A 21750-nucleotide genomic window follows, 5' to 3' on the forward strand; every position below is an offset into this window, starting at 1 on the left:
ATCATAACCTGAGCCGAAGGCAGACACTCAACTGACTGAGCCACCCAGGTGCCCCTTTGTTAATATTCTTTTTTTTTTTTTTAAGATTTTATTTATTTGACAGACAGAGATCACAAGTAGGCAGAGAGGCAGGCAGAGAGAGAGGAGAAAGCAGGTTCTCCACGGAGCAGAGAGCCCGATGCGGGGCTCGATCCCAGGACCCTGGGATCATGACCTGAGCCAAAGGCAGAGGCTTTTTTTTTTTTTTTTTTTAAATTTTATTTATTTGCTTGGCAGAGAGATCACAAGTAGGCAGAGAGTCAGGCAGAGAGAGAGGGGGAAGCAGGCTCTCTGCTCAGCAGGGATGCTGAGGCAGATGCGGGGCTCGATCCCAGGACCCTGAGATCATGACCCGAGCCAAAGGCAGCGGCTTAATCCACTGAGCCACCCAGGCACCCTGAAGGCAGAGGCTTTAACCCACTGAGCCACCCAGGCGCCCCCTTTGTTAATATTCTTAATGTGATTCCATTAAAGGCCCTTCTTAATTCCTGTGGCTTTAAAGAACCAGCAAAGTCACACAGGAGACAGAATAACATGGTGGTTAGTGCACTGGTTCTGGAATCAGACTGCATGGGATCAAATCCTGACTTAACTACTTAGTAGTTGTGTGACTTCAGGCAAATGATCTCAGCCTCTATACCTCAGTTTCTGCATCTGTAAAATGCAGAGAGTAGCTAGTAGCAATATTTACCTCGTAATGGCTATTGTAAAGATTAAACTGAAATGATTCATATAAAGCATTAATAGTGTTTGGCTCATGGTAAGCATCTATTACATTTTATTTTTATTTTTATTATCATTCTTACTACTACAATAGATTACACTCTTAAAACTCACTGCTCCCTACTATCACTATCCTTTTACTGCTCATACTTCCATAAGCTACTGACTTAATACTTGTGAATCCGTTCTGCCCATGACCGTGGCTAACCACAAATGCAGTGTAAGAGCTAAGAACTCACTCAACCCCTTCTCTTAGGAGAGTGTAAGATTAAGACTCCTGTGAACTTCTGACATCCCTCTCTTGAATTACTTGCTAACAACTCTTTAGTACAAGAAACAAGAAGTGTCAAAAGGAACCATATTAACGTATTTTTAAATTGGCCACAAGCCTAAGTAATTAAGTTGAGCTGAGATTTTAAGGAAGGTGATAAGGCAGGAGAAGGAGGGAGGAAGAGCATGTGTGTTCCAGACAGGGAACAGCATGTGCTACATCAAGCTCTGAAGCACAAAAGAATCCAGTGTGGAAAAGAAACAAAGGAGGCCAGTGTGGCTGGAACCAGCTAAATTAGAGAAGAGGCAAAAAAGATGAAGGCAGGCACCAGATGCAGGGGTCAGATTGGGAGGACTGTGGTAAAGAGCTTGGGTTTCATCATATGTCCAAGGGGCACCCAATTAAAGGCCTTTCAACACACAGAGTTACCCAAAGTGAGTGATGAGCAAGGTTAGATATGAGAGTGCTAAAAAACAATCTTAAGGAAAACTCTTTGAGATCGAAAGCCAAAGTATGATTTAACACTCTCTCTGCATGTATGAAGATAGTGCAGTTTCTCCAAAAATATCAGCTGGCAGCAGCACTATGGGTAGACACCTTGAAAGGCTAAGAGAGATCTTAAAACTCACAGTACCACGGCCACCATTACACATATATGAGTTTTTCTCAGTGTTTCCTCTACCACAGACCAATACATTCCCTAAAATTCATCTGCCTTCAAAAGTTGTTTTATGGAAAACTCCCTACTCCAAACCCAAGCCTCCAAGGGCCACAGTCTCTTTTACTAACCTCTTCTTCCTCCAGTTTTCGTTTCTTCTCCTTCTTGGTATCTTCTGTTTTAATTTTCTTAGGTTTATAATCAGCACTACAAAGGGGAACATGAATATGCAATTAACACAACTTTGACATAGTAGTTCTCACCAACAGCATCAGGACCTCCAAACTCCTCTTGGAGGCTTTCAATGCAGGTATTAACTATTCTTAGCTGGACATTCTACAGTCAGAACAGGAATGAAGAAAGAAGGTCTGACCAAGGACCAACAGTTACAGTCCTACACAAAACAAAACAATTTATACTCCACATAGGCTTGAAAGAGAAGGGAGTGGAGGGCTACCTATGGAAACAGACACCAAATGCCCAGGGCAACAATGGCTACCACAAGGCAGTATCTGGCTGGAAAGGAGAGGAAAGAAATACTATATACATTCTAAAGGAATACAAATGAGTTCACCAAGTATTTCTCTCCTCCCTTTCTGTCCACTTTGTATCACAAATCCTCTGTAGATTCCTGAAGCATAATAAGCTATAAAAGACTGAACATAAGGAATAGAACTTAACCTCACAGAATCTAAGAAAGAGGTACACATAAGCCTCAAATAACTGTTTTAAGAGCAATTTTATTAACTCTATACACTGAAACATCACTTAGAATTCACTGACAGGTACAGATCCTAGGGAAAATTGCTTTAACAGTGAAAAATTATCTGTGGCAGGTAATAATAAATTAAAGGCAACTTAAATAATTTAAATATTCTTTATCAATTCTGTATTATTTGAAATTCACATACTAAACAAGCACTACCTTTTTAATATGAAAAAATAATAAAAATATGCATTTTCCATAGATACACTACTTATTTGCTTAGCAAATCCTGCATCTCATAATTCAAAGATAAATAAGTTGCCTAGTCCATTAATCACAAATTCCAAATGACTAAAGTCAATTAACAGTTTTTCTGTGACTGGAGAGACCTATATCACATTTCTCCTTTAAACAAATCCTTTTTTTTTTTTTTTTTAAATTATTTATTTGACAGAGAGAGAGATCACAAGCAGGCAGAGCAGCAGGCAGAGAGAGAGGGGGAAGCAGGCTCCCCGCCCAGCAGAGAGCCTGATGCGGGGCTCAATCCCAGGACCCTGAGATCATGACCTGAGCAGAAGGCAGAGGCTTAACCCACTGAGCCACCCAGGCGCCCCTAAACAAATCCTTTTTGTTTTCAAAAAATAAAGAATAAGAAAATACTCACTCATCCTCTTCTCGAGGTCTCTTTAATGGCTTTATATCCTCTTTAGGAGGAGCAAAATAGCCATCATCTTCAGGTTCATCTTTAATCCGTGGTGGACTAAAGAAAAAAAAAACAAACTAGTAAGTCTGAGAATGTCTACATTATGCTAAATAATCAGTAGGAAGGAATCATCTCACTGAAAAGTAGCTAATATAAGGATTAATAACATGCATTTGTGTATGTTGTAAAGGTTTCCTGTAAGCACTTCTTTTCACTTAGTATCTCACTACAACCCTGTGAAGTAGATAGCACTGTCCTCACTTTACAGATGAACAGGCAATATCAAGTTCTGGGATCAGAATCTAAGTCAGTATTCTTTTCTATTGCATCTTAGCTGCCTTTACCAGCATGACCCAAACCACAACAGAAACAAACTTAAATTGTTCCCTCACCTTGCAGGAGGGATCTACTATGTATCTAAATCCTGCAATGATCCAAACTGATTATTCTAGTACTCCAAAAGCTGAATATAGCTTTTACAAGGAAGGGAATAAAATTTTATTTCCCAAACTTGAACCTTAAAGTTCTAATGGAAACTAATCTTAGTTACATGGGAAAATAACTAAGCTGACATTACAACAAAAGGGCATGTGCTAAATGAGAGAAGAGGCTATGAACAAACTAAAGCCATTCCAAACCAAATCTAGTCATTGTTCAACTTCCTCCCTTGGTTTACTTACTTTATACACAGAAGAGTGCCTTGTCCTATTTTTGTTAAGACTTTTTGCCTTCTGAATGTAAAAAGATGATTCTGTTAGACAACTATTTTGAACCAGAAAGAGGAAGGAACAATTTGGGGGAGGGGGGAGGACAAAAACAAAAATCTATGGGGCCAGCAATCACCACAGCCTTGAGATGTTCCCTGGCCCAACACATCTAGGCAGAACCTCACTGTTGATGGCCAGAAGCATATATGAAGCTAAATAACTCAGTACAGAGACCACCACCCAACAAACCATCCATCTCTAAGGGGTCCAAGGGATAAACATCCAGATTCAGCTGCCAAGGTCAAGATATTCGTGGGGTTTCAATGCTACCACCCCGCAAACTCCCCAAGCACACTGGATCCCTCTGCTTGACAGAATCTGAATGTTTAAAGAGATTATCTTTTCTTCCTTATTTCTGCACATTCCTCAAATGCCAATCTCTATAGCTGCTTCCCCTCACCATGGAAATCACTAACAGAGTCAAGAGTCATTTCCAAACACTGCACCAGAAGAAGAGAAAACTGCTACTGACCCAAGTAGTTAAGTAAATGCCAGATCCTAGTACTGTCATGGGTGAAGTTAACAACATGTGGGAAGGGTTACTAGGCCTGAAGCGAGAACTTCTAAAAACTATTTATCAGAAAACTGTGCTCCACCCAGTAAAGCATCTGGATTGTCTACAAAGACAAACATGCAAGCTAGCAAGTAGTCCACCAAGGTGAACACAGAGACCACGGCCTGGAAGACAGTGTTCCTGATCTTCTAACATGGGAAGTATGAAACTGAATCTTGAACTACACACCAAGTCCAGAGAGTCTAGTCACACCTGAGTGTTAGTTTATAAAATTCCTAGGTGGTCTTTGGCAGAAAATAGCCACCCTCTACTCACTTTATCTAAGAAATCAGAACACCTAGGGTAGTTTTCAGTTCTAATGCTTCTTGAATTGTATTATTCCACATTCCTAGAACAGTTACAAAACATGCCTGAAGAGGGCACCTACTTCTCCCAGTCAAGGGACTCAGAGTAGATGGCAGAATTTTCAATAATGTTCCCAGATGAAACTGAAAGGTCAGAGTTTCAAGGAAGCAAACTCCCCAACACTTTGTTCTAGTCAATATGCAAACCCTTCCAACAACTCCTAGAAAATCCATTCTGTCATTCAATGGAGCAAGTAAGAATATATGACCATAAACTTCTTATTTTTTGAAGCTAGAGATATTTTTTTTTTAGGGAGTGGAGGCAGATGAGGAAAACAATCAAAATGGCAAAAACAGTACAGAAAAACCAACCTCAGATTGTATGCATTTTCCTCTTCTTGAAAAGAAATAATATATTTCTACTCAACTCTACACCTATCCTTAAAATTACTCCTATACATACCTGCTTATGGTAAAGTTTAATTTACAAATCAGGCACAGCAAGAGATTAATAATAAAAACAGAACAATTATAATACACTATAATAAAATTCATGAGAACATGATCTCTTTCTCACTCAAAGTATCTTATTATACTGTACTAATCCTTCTTGTGATGATATATAATAAATGCCTATGTCGTAAGATGAAGTGAGGCGAATGACACATGCAATGTGGCATAGCATTAGGGTACTAATGACCTTCTGATGATGTCAGAATGAGGATCACCTACTTCCTGACAGTGGCTGACCATTGCTAAATGAAACCAAAGAAAGCAAAACTGTGGATTAAGGTCGGGGGCAAAGGGTGGAGGAGGACTACTGTATTACTAAGGAGGAATTCAGAGTAGGGTTTTTCAGGAAACTCCATAATTACTACTGACTGAATATGATGTTTCCTTTGGTGGAGATGAAAATGTTCTGAAATTAAGATAGTGTGGTAGGGGGAGGTTGTACAACCTTGTGAATTCACTAAAAACCAATAAACTGTATACTTTTAGAGGGTGAAATTTCTGGTATGTAAATTGTATCTGAATTTTTAGAAATTTCTTCCTGTTAATCTTCTCCACTCAAAACAGCCTTCCGGAAAATGTGGTCAATTTCACTAAATGACACTTCAGAGAGCTCAAATTAGCTTACACCAAGTCCTCTCACTGTCAATCTCCTTGGAAACCTAGAGGTGGCCAGCTCAGTACATTTTAGGTAAGTTCAGACAACACTACAACATGAAGAGCTGGCCAAGAGAGCAGCCAAGGTACCAGAAAAGTCTTACCTAGAGAAGCCATTTTCTTTCTCCTTTTTTATTTTTGCATCCCCAGAGGCTCTAACCTGAAAATAATAGTAACTGATTAGTACCTTGAAGAGACTAAATTTGAAAAAGCCTCTTTCTTATTTGAGAACATTTGGCCTCAATTCTTGAAGCATCTTGGATTGCAGACTCACTCTTATTATTAGCAAAACTGAACAGGTGAAGCAAAGGTCTTGACATTTTCCCAAGACTGTTTTTTTATAGTTCAGGGTGAATTACCCAATTTACTGAGAAATGTTTCCCCTCAAAATGGCAGCGGTCCCCCTTCCTCAATAAATATACTCTTTCTCAAGGATTTGCCCTTGGCAGTGCAGAGAAAATAAAAAACAGAACAAAACAAAATGCAAGTCTGTTTCCTGCCTTCTCTGATTTAGGCAAAGTATATTCACATTCCCCCTCCTTTTCCAGACACACTTGATCTTTCAAAAATCTTCAGACATACAAAAGGATACACACACATATGTATGCACACATGCGCACACACAAATATGGTATCTCTGGAAGAATTAAAAAAAAAAAAAAAGTATAGTAGCTGCCTCCAGAAAGAGAAAGATAAAGGACAATGAGCAAGGGGTGAAAGAAAGGTGTAATTCTTTTTTCTTTTCTTTTTTTAACTCACAACCCTGAGATCAAGACCTGCGCTGAGATCAAGACCTGCACTGAGATCAAGAGTCAGATGCTTACCCGAGCCACCCACGTGCCCCAAGAAAGGTGTCATTTTCATTACATTCCCTATTTCATATTGCCCGAATTTTCCAAGTACCAAAACTACTTTTTTCCAAACAGAAACTAAAATACAAACATTTTATTTTTTTTACTTAAAATTAAAAATTTTTTTAAGTTTTTTTATTGGGGCTCCTGGGTGGCTCACTTGGTTAAGCCTCTGCTTTCGGCTCAGATCAGGATCTCAGAGTCCTGGGATCGAGCCCCGCATCGGGTTCTCTGCTCAGCAAGGAGCCTGCTCCCCCCACCCCCGCACCTACCTCTCTACCTACTTATGATCGCTTGCTCTCTGTCAAATAAATAAAAATAAAATCTTAAAAAAAAAAAAAAAGTTTTTTTTATTTATGTAAGCAATCTCCACACCCAACAGGGGGCTCAAACTCATGACCCTAGATCAAGAATCACACAGGCCTGGGACGCCTGGGTGGCTCAGTCAGTTAAGGCGCTGCCTTCAGCTCGGGTCATGATCTCAGGGTCCTGGGATCGAGTCCCGCATCAGACTCCTTGCTCAGTGGGGAGCCTGCTTCTCTCTCTGCCTCTGCCTGCCACTTTGCCTGCTTGTGCTCTCTGTCTCTCTCTGACAAATAAATAAAATCTTAAAAAAAAAAAAAAAATCACACAAGTTCTTCTGACTGAGCCAGCCAGGTGCCCCAAAACAATTTTTTTAAAAAGTCTATACACTATAACCCTTATTTGCAGCCAGATGAGCCTAGAGATTCTGAGAAGCTTATGCTAGTTATGATGGAACCAAAAGCCACAAAAGCATCACTGTTTTCACTCAGGAAGGACCACATTCAACAGAAGACAACATGGCCCTAGACCTTCTCCCAAAACCAGAATTTTCCCCATGAAAGAACACAGGCATTTCCAGAAACCCTACATTCTTAATTTATTCGTTTGCCATTTAAAGTAAGATAATGATGTGGATCGATCTGGTCCTGTGAAATTCAGTGGTAAAGGGCTTTGGTTTTCGTTGTTTAAGACTGAGACTGATGCTTAAATCTCCTGACAAGAGACTTTTCATTCAAAGGCCGTGGGATCTTACTGTGCAGTGAAGGTACTTTCATTACCTGCTTTTAAAGATAAAGAAAATGAAAAGTACAACCCCCAGCTCTTCCTTCCCCACTGGAAAGTTCTGTACCTTTTCCTCCTTTCGTTTTTCCTTGTCTCTGTCTTTGTGTTTGTCTTTATGCTTTTCTGAACTTCCATCTTTGTGTTTGGTTTTCTCCTTCTCTTTGTGTTTCTTTTCAGAATCTTTATGTTCACTGTAAAAAAAAAAAAAAGAAAGAAAGAAAAAAAAAAAGGAAAGAAAAGAAAAGAAAAAAAAGACACACAGGATTAGCCCAGAGTAGGGACCACAAGGGTTTATTTCACAAGATCAACTCACAAGATAGCCTGAGATAACATGAAACCATGGAAACTTATGATGCCTTAAATAAACAGTCCTGACAGAAAGTTCAAGTAGACGCTCTTGGCAACTGGACTTTCTCTTGTTGGATGTTTTTATTTTTTCGAAGGAGCAAAGGAACCAAATAGAGAAATGTAGTCATTCTAAACATATCAGGACTTTTTTTTTTTAAGTGACTGAGAATGTACAGCAAGCCTGCTGTTTCTACAACATTCTACGAGCAAAAACTACGACAGATGAGTGCTCCAAACTGAGCATTCAAATCTGATGTGAGAAGGTAAAAACAATTCACCAAAAAAGAGAAAAAAAGGAAAAAAAAAAAAAAGAAAAGAAAAGCATTTGGTGGCTCTGTGCAGTGAACAGCCCCAAAACACAGTAGATGCTTGCTGCTAGCTTTAACTAGGAAAAGCTAGTCACTTCTACATGGGGCTTAAAAACCCTGCTTGGTCCTTCCTTCACAGTAAGAAAAGATCTAGCTAAAAACAAAGACATGTCCTGCACTAAACATTTAAAAGCCTCTCTTTTAAAGGGGTTTGTGGACATACTGGTAAGCACTGTAAAGACACTGCTCCTCTAGAGAATGAAATATGACATAGAGAGCAAGAGCCATTGAAAGGGTTCATACCCTAGGATCTAGCTCCTGGAAATTTCTCTTTGGAAAATAACATTATAAATGATGTTCGACGTTTTCCATAACAAACCAATGAAAACCAACAAGAAAGAAGATACAACTGTGGTAAGGAACAAAAGGGGGAACCTGTGATGTATCAAATTACACAGCTCTTACACTGTAGTTTGTGAGTCCTATGAATATAGATAGACAATGTTTATGGCCACACATGGAGAACAGGAATATCTCAAGGGACTGCACCTATATAAAAACACTGCATGAGGCAATAAGCAACACTTACAAACTATGATTTAGGGTGGCAGAACACTGGAGGACTGTTTTCTTCTGTGCACTGGGCAGGCAGTTTAGGAACCCTGTTTACTGCACCAACCGATATAATCCAGAAGTTAACAAAAGGGACTTGAATTCAAGTACTATGAACTGGGGAGCCCACCCCAGACGCAGGACAGCTGGCAGCAACCCCAGCTGACAGAGACAGGCCTATAGTAAGCACTGGTTCCTGCCTTTCCCACCACCAGAGACTGAATTTCCCATCTGTCACATTTAGCCTTTAGCCCAGAAAAAGTAGGTATTACCAGCAATGAGCTCATAAGACTCTGTCTATCCCATGGAGTTTGTTCTAAAGAGATTTCGCCAGAACACTTGGGTACATCGAAGGCCAAAAAGGGAGAATAAAATGATGGCAACCAGTTAGGTGAGAGCCACAGAACCTAGATCAGAAAAGCATCTTGTGACACACATCTTTGCACGCAAAGAGCCTCAACTCAAAATCGGCATTTGGGTAATAAATAACCAGAAGCAGGAAGACATCCCTTCGAATGGGCTAACAATAATGTATAATAATAATAACGTATGTGAAAACACCAAGCACAATGCTTTCTTATTAAAGTGGGAGTTTTTCTTACTTTTTGTGTGGAGAGGTGTGTATCCATAAGTACTGTGGATATAATTGTTACAAATTGTGTAGATGAACATTAATTCCTCTTACAATTAATGTTTAAAAAGCTCTAAAACTACAGTGCTTGTACAATGGAATAGGAAGCTCACACACTTTGCTGGTAATAGGATTTCATACATGTAAGCTATGATCTCATATGTGTAAACTCCTGAAGAATCCATTGCAATCTTGGTAACTTTGCTGTTTCACCAGCCACTCTGAAGCTGAAGAGCTTAATAAGAACTGGAAGTAGAGTGCTAACAAGTTGGGAGCCATTTCTGTACAAAGTACAGGATTTTTTGGTAAAACATTGCATTTCGGTAAAAACAGACTACAAGAACGCACAGAGTGGAGAGTGACATGGTGGGAAACTTGGTGACCATGTCGCTTCCATGTACACTGGAACTAGGCATAGCCCTCATGAGTTAAAAGTCTGCTCATGGAAAAACTTGTTGCTTCACTGTGTGGCACATCTAAATAACAACCTGATGACAGCAACACAGAGGGAGGAGTACATAAACAAGAGAAAGTGGTCATTGTTTTCTTTCCATCTGACAAGTTCCTGGATCTTCCTAAACCTGTAGTCCTGTTTCTTCTAGTCCCCTTGTCCTCCTTGCTTGGAGCTTTCACATACATTATTCCATTCAATCCTCACAACACTCCTGTGAGGAAGACTTTATTGTCCCCTTAGACTGATTTAGAAACAGTGGTTCAGGGGCGCCTGGGTGGCTCAGTGGGTTAGGGCCTCTGCCTTTGGCTCAGGTAATGATCCCGGGGACCTGGGACTGGGCCCCGCATTGGGCTCTCTGCTCAGTGGGGGGCCTGCTTCCCCCACGCCCCCGCCTGCCTCTCTGCCTACTTGTGATCTGTCAAATAAATAAATAAAATATTTAAAAAAAAAAAAAAGAAACTGTGGTTCAAGGTCTAATTCAAAGTTATAATGTTAGAAAGAAGGTTAGTTGAGATTTGGATTTAACTCGGTACTTCCACCTCTTAAGTTCAGAGTACTTTCTGCTAAATCAGTATCATCACATGTCCGTGAAATTGATACCTACCACTTAAAGTAGACTGGTGTTAGAGACAAATGCATGGCCAGTGTGAGACTTGATATATAAGGTCAAAACTTTATTTTACCATTTAGAAACTTTCTAGAATAGAGATCTTGGATATCTGAAGTGATAAAACCTTTGGGATAGCTGCTCCTTATTTTGTCTTCCCATGAAACTATACATAGTTGATTCAGGAATCTAAGTTTAGGAATGCTCGCTCTTCCTCTATGTTCTACCTTCCCCCACTCTCTTTCTCAATGAAAGCAATTCCTAGGGACAATTCGTAGAAAGAACATTAGTCTGCTTCACTAGCAACTGGCTTTCTGGCCTTCCGGGGCACCCACCTGTAAGTGTATACACGGCTCTCCAGTTCTCAGTTTTGCTGTTCATTATCACACCGAACAGAGATTGGGAGAAGTCAGCAAACGACAAACCTATGAGACGGTACCCAGGCCACCCCCAGGAAAATGCAAAAAGTCAATGATACTTCCTCTGCCTACTAACCAGAGAGAAATCTATTCAGGAAATTCAAAGTTCCTGCTAGAGTAGTAACCTTTTTATAGGTCATAATTAATCAAAGACCAGAATGAGATGGAACTATCAACGTGTCTTTCCAAAGGAAACCACTCTCCTCTATTCCCAACTGTTTAGATATAAGAGAGCAGGTATGAATTCTAAATACTAAGTGAGCTCAGACAATTCAAGACTGAGGACATCTTGCGGCACAAGGCATCCCATTATAGACTTAAAAATTTGGGTTTATGGAGTCCTGAACATGGTACTAACACGTCTACTTGTCAAATACGTTCCTGTCCCTGCCTCCAGAAACAGATCACAGAGTACTGCGAGTCCTACCCCCTCATCCATAATTCCCACTGTGGCAGGAGGGCTGGCAAAGAGCAAGAACCAGCATCAGTCTTTCCTAGGAAATCTACCTGAAGTAAGTAGCAAATGCATTTGGGGGACAAAGTCCTGTGATAGCGAAGCATGTCTAAGGCTGTGCACCACTGGAAGGTTAGAGGCAGGATTTGGCCAGTGGTAGAAAATAAAGCCAACCTGGGATCAGTTAGACTGACTAATCATCATTCAGGATTTCCTAACACGTATCTCTTTTTCCAAAAGGCTTAAAACTAGTTTTGACTTTCATGGTGGCTTAAAGAACACCTTATCGTTTCCACTGATAATGAGTTGACAGAAAGTCTGACCAATGTAGAAGAGGAGTTAGCATGTTGACTGTTTTAAGAGATGTTACTCTCTTCCTTATATTGATCCTGCTACTTTTCCATACATAATAGACACAGTATGTCAAAGTCATAAAGTAAGCTTCAGTACAAATGAAGGCTACAATACTGGCCAGTTCAGAGGCAGTGCAGAGATCACTGAAGCACTAGAAAAACTTCAGTGGGGCGACAGGAGACAATAAACCAAAAGAAAGGCTTACTACTGACCACAGTAAGAAACCCAAATATCTGAAAAAAAAAGTACATTTTGGGGTGCCTGGATGGCTCAGTTGGTTAAGCCTCTGCCTTCAGCTCAGGTTATGATCTCAGAGTCCTGGGATCAAGCCCAGCATCACGCTCCCTGGGCTCTGCGGGGAATTGGCTTCTCCCTCTCCCCTCCTCTACTCTCTCACTCATGCTCAAATAAAATCTTAAAATAAAAAAAAAGAAGAAATACATTTTAAGAATAAGTGTAGTCTGGGATACAATGAAGGCCAAAATACACATAGTAGCTAGCATTCCTAGAACCTCTGTAATGGTCACATTTTTGGATGAAATATAAATTTCACTGGTAGAACTCGGGGAGAGAAAATACCAATTGTTGGCCAGGTTCAGAAGCTGACTCCTTGGCTCAAGACTCATGTCTCTCTGGGAATAAGATCCACCACACTAGCAAAACCTGGACAAGGAAAAGTCAATGCCAAAGAGAACAAATGGAAAGATTCAAAGCCACATCTTCAGAGTGTTCATGCTTGTCTTATGTTTCAATTAGCTAAATTCCACTAAGGAAAAATGTAACCTACACTATTTTTAAAATGATAGGTTTAGTGAAACCTCTGGTCTGTAACTTCTGCTGAGGTTGAGCAAACAAAAAAGGCTGATCAGGGTTCCTGTAAAACACTGAGACAGAAGTGTAGAAGTAGGGAGATGGCAGTAGGAAGCTAGGAGGAAAAAGTATTTTCCCTTTGGCCCAGGAAGGCACCTGCTACCCCTCTAGGGGAACAACAACAACATACCTGTGTCTCATTCTGGGAAGCTACGAGTTTTGGCTGTGGGAAACCATTTATATCTATTTAAGAAAACAAAAAAAGTCTGTCCTCTATCACCAATAAAAATATTTAACAGATATCTGAAGAGGATTAAGGGCCACACACTCTTCTAAACAGTTTAAATCCCCATGACAAAACTCTTAGTACTCAATTTTACAGATGTAGAAACTGAGATAGAAAGGTTAAGTAACTCATCCAAGGAAACACCTCTAATGAGAGGTAACAAGGATTTAAACTCAGGCAACCCAGTTCCAGAATCATGCACTTGACCATTCTGTTACATGACTTCTCAACAAAACAAAAAAGAAACACTGCCAGAGAGATAGGAGATGGCTTCCTATCTTCTGAGAAAAAGACTTAGCCACTAACTCCTAAGAGAATAAACACATCCTGCTACAGGCCCACTCCTAAGGGCAGCAGAGCCCAGCGGGGTGCAAACCCATGGAATCACAGGGAATTCCTATGGAAGAGCCTCAAGAGCTTCCAGGCTATGGAGGGAGGAGATATTCACAGCCCTTTCAAGGAAACCAGGCAGTTACGGCTTAAGTAACATTTTGCTAAATTAAAAATTCTAGGGGAGGTGAACCATGAGAGACTATGGACTCTGAAAAACAACCTGAGGGTTTTGAAGGGGCGGGGTGGGAGGGTGGGGGAACCAGGTGGTGGGTATTAGGGAGGGCACAGATTGCATGGAGCACTGGGTGTGGTGAAAAAACAATGAATACTGTTACGCTGAAAATAAATTAAAAAAAAAAAATAGAGCTACCCTATGACCCTGCAATTGCGCTACTGGGTAGTTCCCCCAAAGATACAGATGTAGTGAAAAGAAGGGCCATCTGTACCCCAATGTTCATAGCAGCAATGGCCACAATTGCCAAACTGTGGAAAGAGCCAAGATGCCCTTCAACAGATGAATGGTAAAGAAGATATGATGCATATATACAATGGAATATTACTCAGCCATCAGAAAGGATGAATACCCAACTTTTGTATCAACATGGACGGGACTGGAGGAGATTATGCTGAGTGAAATAAGTCAAGGAGAGAAAGTCAATTATCATATGGTTTTACTTACATGTGGAGCATAAGGAATAACATGGAGGGCATTAGGAGTTGGAGAGGAGAAGTGAGTTGAGGGAAATTGGAGGGGGAGATGAACCATGAGAGACTGTGGACTCTGAGAAACAAACTGATGGTTTTGGAGGGGAGTGGGGTGAAGAGTGGGTGAGCCTGGTGGTACGTATTAAGGAGGGCACATATTGCATGGAGCACTGCACTGGGTGTGGTGCATAAACAATGTATCTTGGAACACTGAAAAATAAAATAAAATTTTTTAAAAAAGAAAAAAAAAAATTCTAGGTAAATTCTAAAGTTGTCTCTGGGAAGCAGCAGTCAGTTCCTGAAAGGCTCTAAGAAATGAAGATTTCCTAATGCACATCATCAATTACAAGTTACTAAATAAAATCACAAGAATTATGAAAACTTTGAGTGGAATGGAATTTTAGAAATTATTTATAGACCCCTCATGCATTTGGTGGCTAAGTCTTCTATCTCCCTTTCTCAATTATTTTTTTAAAGATTTTATTTATTTGAGAGAAAGAGACTGAGAAAGAGCATGAGAGAAGAGAAGGTCTGAGGGAGAAGCAGACTCCTCTCGGAGCTGGGAGCCCGATGTGGGACTTGATCCTGGGACTCCAGGATCATAACCTGAGCTGAAGGCAGTGGCTTAAGCAACTGAGCCATCTAGGCACCCTCCCTTTCTCAATTATTTTCAATGGCTTCTTGCTCCCTTCAGATTCAAGTCCCAACTTTGTGAAATAACACTTAATAGTTCTGCCTCAAGCTGCTTTTTTGGGCCCTATTTTCTATCCCACCTTCTGTTAACCCGGGTTCCACCTAACTGGATTCTTCCCAGAACAAAGTAGATTACGGAGTGTCCATGTTTTTGTAATGGTTTCCCACTGTCTGGATGCCATCTTTCTAGCCATCACCTTCCCTTGTCAAGATCTTTTTAAAACACATATATATATATATATATATATATATATATATATATATATATTTGACAGGGAGAGATCACAAGTAGGCAGAGGCAGGCAGAGAGAGGGGGAAGCAGGCTTACCACTGAGCAGAAAGCCTGATGCGGGGCTCTATCCCAGGACCCTGAGATCATGACCTGAGCTAAAGGCAGAGGGCCCAAACCCACTGAGCCACCCAGCACCACCCCCCCACCGCCTTGTCAAGATCTTAACTATTTTTCAGTGGCTAGCTCAAATACCCTTTCTACCATGAACTTAAAAAACAAAAAATTATAGTTCATTATAATACAGCTAGATATCATTGAAAACTAGGGCTCCAAACTGGATGTTATCAATAATTAACTACTAAATTAGATTCCAAGATTACCAAAATTATCTGGATGATACTCTACCAGGATTTATGGTAATCACCACCACACCATCATGTCAATTATTTAGTATGTTACTGTTTCCAAAGAGCTTTCATCTGCAGAATTCCATTGAATTCTCCCCAACAAACTTAAAAGCTTGACCAGACCAATACCGCTATCAACACTTGACCAAAAACGGAAAACAAAACCCAGAAGTTAAAACAGCTTCAATTAGGACACACAACTAGTAAAATGTAGGACACCATTAGTAAATGATAGAACCTGGCCTCTCGACTTCTATTTTTGTGTGCCTTTCACTGTATCATACTGGGTCCCCCGTGAATGGTGATGGTACTTCAGTTTCCTTCTTTCTTAACCACCAAACTTCTCTACCTACTCAGGTTAACTGTCCACTTCTCCCCCCAGACACGTTGATATAGGGATATGCAGATAAATGAAGGGCTTTGGCAAACAGTTCACTGATTAGGGAGCAAAAATGTCTTTTAAATTTGATTCTGTTAAGAAAAACTTCCCCTGAGAACTGGTTGCTTAATTCCAGTGCCTAGGATCTTACATTCTCTCAATTCTAATTCAGGTAGAATTTGGAGCTCAGGGAAAGCAGAAACCAAAAGCATCCTTATCCTCAGATGTTTCTCACATTTACTGTACAGATTAGCACTGCCAACATGGCTGGAAAAGCACTTCCCTTACTATTTCACAGCAGTGCTTTTCTGTCTTCCCTGGCTTTCCACACATTTGTCACTCCAGCCTGAGTGCCAGGCTTACAATTGGCAAGAGACACACAGTCAAAAACTAGCAGGAGGGGTGGGGGTGGGGGGACCTAGCAGGAAGAACCTTTTCACATATGAAGTCCTTTATTTCTAAAACCATCCCCCCCCACAACTGCTTTTAATAATGTTGTTTATATAAGGTCTAGTATTGAAGATAATTTATGACTAAAGATGCAACTTTCAACAAAAGTATCTGGTGTGATCCTACAAGCAGCGATTCTTAAGCATCTAGAAAGAATATTCCTTTTGTTTCTTTTGGGAGGATTTATATATTTTTTAAAGGGACCTGAAGTGCTAAATGTTAATGCTACCAGAAAGAAGCAACATCAGAGACAAATAATAGAAGAAATTATTTTTATTTAACTTTGGCATAAACTCTTCCTGCAATATTATAGGCCAAAAAGGCAATAGCTGGAGATGGGGTTTTCGCAGGGTCATAACTTAATGACATTAATACCTTTATTGACAAAATCTTCAGGGACTTGGGGCCCAAAGAGAAAGAGGCAGTGCCTGAAAGGATCCGGCGCTTTAAAATGTGAGATGCCAACTACGTGCATATGAGAAGGAGGTGCTTGTATTTACACAGTCTAGCTACACAACAGACCCTCCTTAGGAAAGATCTTTTTCTTTTACTGAAAGGAATAATGCAGTGGAGAAAAAAAAAACACAGAGGCCCTGGTCACTCATCCTCGCTCTGCTAATACACCATCATGTGACTTTGGGCATGTCACCTCAGACTCCTGACCACACACAGAGATAAGATGGAATGATCTTTTAATAACCTCTCCCTTATTTTGTACCTTAAGAACAATATAGGAGAAAGTATATGAATAAGATGGGATCTCTTGAGGGATCTGGGTCCTAAATGAGAAATGATTGATGCTAATATCTAGCAGAAGAGGAAAGACACAAACACATTAGTATAAAACCTGTTTTCTTGTAATAGCAACAAAATCATGCCAAATTTATTAGCAAATACTGGAATAAAATGGATTTAATAAAATGGAATAAAATGAAGCTTTTTTTTTTTTTAAAGATTTTATTTGAGAGAGAGGGAGAGGGTGTTCATGAGTGTGGGGAGAAGCAGAGGGAGATGCAGAAGCAGACTCCCTCTGAGCAGGGAGCCGGGCACAGTGCTTAATTCTGGTACTCTGGCATCACACCCTGAGTCAATGGCAGATGCTTAACTGACTGAGCTAACCAGGTGCCCCTAAAATTAAGCATTTTTGAAGAGAACACGTTAAACCTTAAAAATTCTGGGCTCCTCAGAGGTGATCTAAACAATCACCCAAGTTTCTTTAATCTGCTACAGAAGGAAAATGAAGAAGCCCAAAACTACTAGAAAGATCAGAAGTCACCTAAAAAAGGAACACAGTGTACAGGATTGTACTGAAATATAGATATGTAACCAATACACTAGCTTTGTTGCAAAGAGGTAGTGTGTCAGCAGAGATCAAAACAGGAAGTATTTAAAAGTCTGTTTACGACGCATCATCTGGTTAAACTGTCTTAAACTTACATGTGAATTAAGATTCAGGGCTAGACTTAGTTATGTGTAAACAGCAACCCAGGCCAGGTTTTTCCAATGCCTCTTTGCAAACAGACTATTATTTCTTAAGTATCTTGATTAGAAATGAAGAAATATTAAAAGGCACAAAATTGTGTTAGAACAAATTCCTCAATCTGCCTATGCCATCATTTTAGGGAAGTATGCTTGATAGGTACAAAATACCACCTCCTCCTATTTGTGAAACAGTTCAAAGTTAAAGAGCTTTTGTATTTCCTGACACCCCTAGATCCCCCCTGAAGCATGTATTAATATGCGGGACCTGAAAAGGTAAGTTGAGAAAGGTCAGGTAACCTAATCAAAGTCATGTGGACCCTAAGCTGAGCACCAGGATGAGGCTTTCTTCTAGACAAAGGTGATTAAACTACAATGGACTTTCCAAGAAAAATGACACCAAAACCATATCCTTTTTTTCTTTTTAAAGATTTTATTTATTTGTCAGAGAGAGAGAGAGAGAGAGAGTGAGAGCACAGGCACACACACACACAAGCAGGCAGAGTGGCAGGCAGAGGCGGAGAAAGAAGCAGGCTCCCTGCCGAGCAAGGAGCCTGATGTGGGACTTGATCCCAGGACTCTGGGATCATGACTTGAGCCAAAGGCAGCGGCTTAACCGACTGAGCCACCCAGGCGTCCCATATAGTCTTTATTTTTTAAAAAAGGAGATTTTGGTAAAGCAGAGAGGGCCAAACTGATGTACCAAAGCCTTTTATGCCACTTCTACTTAATCTTTTCTCCCACAATGATAAATTTTGGTTGGTGAAATCAGATGTGGCAGAGAAAAAGGGATCAATCTTTAAAAGTTGATGTTTTAAATATTAACCTGTATCTTTTAAAAGTTTTTTTGGGATGGATTCATGGTAACACAGAAATCAGCATTTCTTTATATTAGCATTTTCCTCAGGTGATGAAGTTCTTCATTGTCAAAGGGTGCCTCATTTTTTTGGTACTTCACATCAGCCAGCACAGGATAAACATAGCAGACAGAATAAAAATACTTGTTTGACATGATCCAACAATTCCACTCCAAAGTATTTATCCAAAGAATCGAAAGCAGGGACTCAAATACTTGTACACCCATGTTCACAGCAGCGTTATTCATGATAGTCAAAAGATGGAAACAACCTACGCATCCGTCAACACGGGAAGATATTTTTAACTGAGGTGTAGACACACAATGGGAGTATTATTCAGCCATAAAAGAGGAATGGAATCCTGATATGAGACAATTATGGATAAACCTTGAAAATGTTAGATTAAGGGAAATAAGCCAGACACAAAAAGGATAAATATTTTGTGATTCCACTTATATGAGGTACTAGGATAGATAAATTCATAGAGACAGAAGATAGACTAGAAGGTGCCAAGGGATGGGGGCGTGAGAAGAGAACGGGAAGGTATCATTTAATGGGTTCGGAGACTATTTGGGATGATGAAAAATTTCTGGAAATGGACACTGGTGATGGTTGTACAATACTGTGAATATACTTAAAAGTCATTTCAAAATGGCAAAACAAAACAACAAAACAACAAAACCCCTGGCAAAACACGTTATACATATTTTACCAAAAAGTAAAAACTTGTTTGAAAAATGAGATGGCCAAGGGGAACAATCCTGTAGAAGACTAAGACTATGTGAAAAGAAGAGAGAAGATGGTAACTGATGTACCCATCGGTCATGCACTCACTGATTTAATACATATAGATGAGTTAAGTGCCAGCTATCTGCCAGATACTATACTAAGCCTTGAGAATGTAAAACGAATGAAACAGACATCAACTCTGCTCTCAGAGACCTTAAAAGTCTAATGAGGAATATAGAGAAGTAAAGAGACAATCACAACACCAATGCAACTTGGCAATTACTATGATAAGAACATATTCAAGGTACCAGAGAACACACAGAAGTGGCACTCCATATGAAGGGGTGGGCTGAAAGGATGCCTGAAAGAAGAGCAGTCTAAGCTTCAACAAAAAGGATAGTAAGTGGGCAACACAGTACCCCAGAACCAGCATGTTTAAAGGCCTACAGGTGTCAGAAACATGTGTTTGAGGAACTGAGAAGTTCCACCAGACTGGATATGGAACATGAGAGAAGGGGCAAATGGCAAGAGAGGTAGCAGAGACAGCCAAAGACAGAGAACTGCTATATGCACCGGAAGGAGGCGATGAGAAAGGCGGCCAGAAAGGTGGAAAAGGACAGAGGCATGAAAGGCAAGGGAAGTGGTCTTAAAGGAGGGCTGGACTCAGAATATGGAGTATGTAGGCAAATGTGCCATGTGCCAAAGATCTGTATTCTGCTGTTGTTGCATGGAATACTCTATCAATTTCAACCAAATCAAGTTAGTTGGTGATGTTCAAGTCTTCTACCTCGTAATGATTTTCTCTCTTATACTATCAACTGAGAAAGAGGCAGTATTATTTGACTATAAATATAAGTGGTCTATTTCTCTTTGTAGTTCTGTCAGTTTTTACTTCATGTATTTTAAGGCTCTGATATTTGTATATAAACCTGCATAATTGTTATGTCCTTCCAACTGGTTCTTTTTTATCTTTATGAAATGAACTTCTTTATTCTTGGCAATATTCGTTGCTCTCAAATCTACTTTGGTCGATATCAATATGGGCTAAACAACTATAAACGGGAGAGGGTACATGGGAACTGAGACTGAAATCATCAACTACTGGCATTAAATTCACCAGAGTAACGAAAATGGAAACTAGATGATCAAGTGGTAAGAAATGAGTGAGCGGTGAGGGAAAAAAGACCACAGGAGTGGTAGATGATACATAATGTCCCCACTAGAGAAAATCTGGTTATTTTAATGATTCACAAAGACTTATTCATAAAAAGAATTCATTAGAAATATCTTAAAGTTTTTAATGGTCCATTAAAAAAAACCAGACTTAGAAAGCAATTCTCACTTTTTTTAACTTGTCTGGAGACAGTAAGCCGAGCTAATAAAGCAGTTCCAAAAGACTCAAGGCTGGACACACTTGTTCCAATGCACAGCGGTCTTTACATTCCTGCCCCCCGCTTTTTTTTTAAGATTTTATTTATTTATTTGACTGACAGAGATCACAAGTAGGCAGAGAGGCAGGCAGAGAGGGGGAAGCAGGTTCCCTGCTGGGCAGAGAGCCCGATGCGGGGCTCGATCCCAGGACCCCGAGATCATGACCTAAGCCAAAGGCAGAGGCTTAACCCACTGAGCCACCCAGGCACCCCTACATTCCCTTTTAACAAAACTTAGGCCACTCTGGGAGTATCAGATAGCATTCTCCCCAACTGCCTTTAACTCAAAATGGAAGCGTAAGTCCTTATTTTCAACAAGCGGACACATATGCAAAGATACCCTAAGTCTTTGGGTTTAACCACTTGTTTCCTACACCCCAAAACGGGAGCAAAACAAAAAGAAAACATCTTTCTGAGGCTTGAATCCAAAGGCACCATTACTGAGTTACATTTATATTGGTGGTCACTGGCTTGTATGAGAACTAAATGCTTGATAATCTGATGAAACTAAGAATGCTCTCTTCAGGAAAATCTCATATACCCAACCTTTTGCATATGATTTTAGGGACTCACATACCACAGAAGCCAAGGTAAGAATTTTTGATTTATACCCGTTAAAGTACAGAAAGAATAAAAATATATATACATAATGCCGATCCAGTCACCTTTTATCAAGGCAGGTTCTCTGGATATCATGCGTTACAATCAATCCATAGCTTACTTATTTTTTGGTGAGGGGGAGGGGCAGAGAGAGGAGAGTGAGAATCTTAAGCAGGCTCCATGCCCAGCACAGAGCCCAATGCAGGGCTCGAACACACAATCCTGAGATCATGACCTGAGCCAAAATCAAGTGTCAGACCATCAACCAAATGAGCCACCCAGGTGCCCCCCAAATTTTATCTTTTTAAAAAATGTTATTTATTTATTTGAGAGACAGAGAGCAA

The 21750-nt window shown here is 40.2% G+C and overlaps 1 protein-coding gene across 1 annotated transcript in view; it reads right to left on the reverse strand.

The window, feature by feature from the left end:
• TOP1 (DNA topoisomerase I) overlaps positions 1 to 21750 on the reverse strand; it is a 96238-nt gene that overhangs the window by 39791 nt on the left and 34697 nt on the right. The window contains exons 4-7 of the mRNA XM_080812892.1: positions 7897 to 8020; positions 5997 to 6052; positions 3062 to 3157; positions 1823 to 1898 (exon numbers count right to left, since the gene is read on the reverse strand). Of these exons, the coding sequence (XP_080669018.1) occupies positions 1823 to 1898; positions 3062 to 3157; positions 5997 to 6052; positions 7897 to 8020 (352 nt within the window). The remainder of the gene's footprint in view (positions 1 to 1822; positions 1899 to 3061; positions 3158 to 5996; positions 6053 to 7896; positions 8021 to 21750) is intronic.

Source organism: Martes martes, assembly GCF_963455335.1.
Source record: "Martes martes genome assembly, chromosome: 9".
Taxonomy (NCBI): Eukaryota; Metazoa; Chordata; class Mammalia; order Carnivora; family Mustelidae; genus Martes; species Martes martes.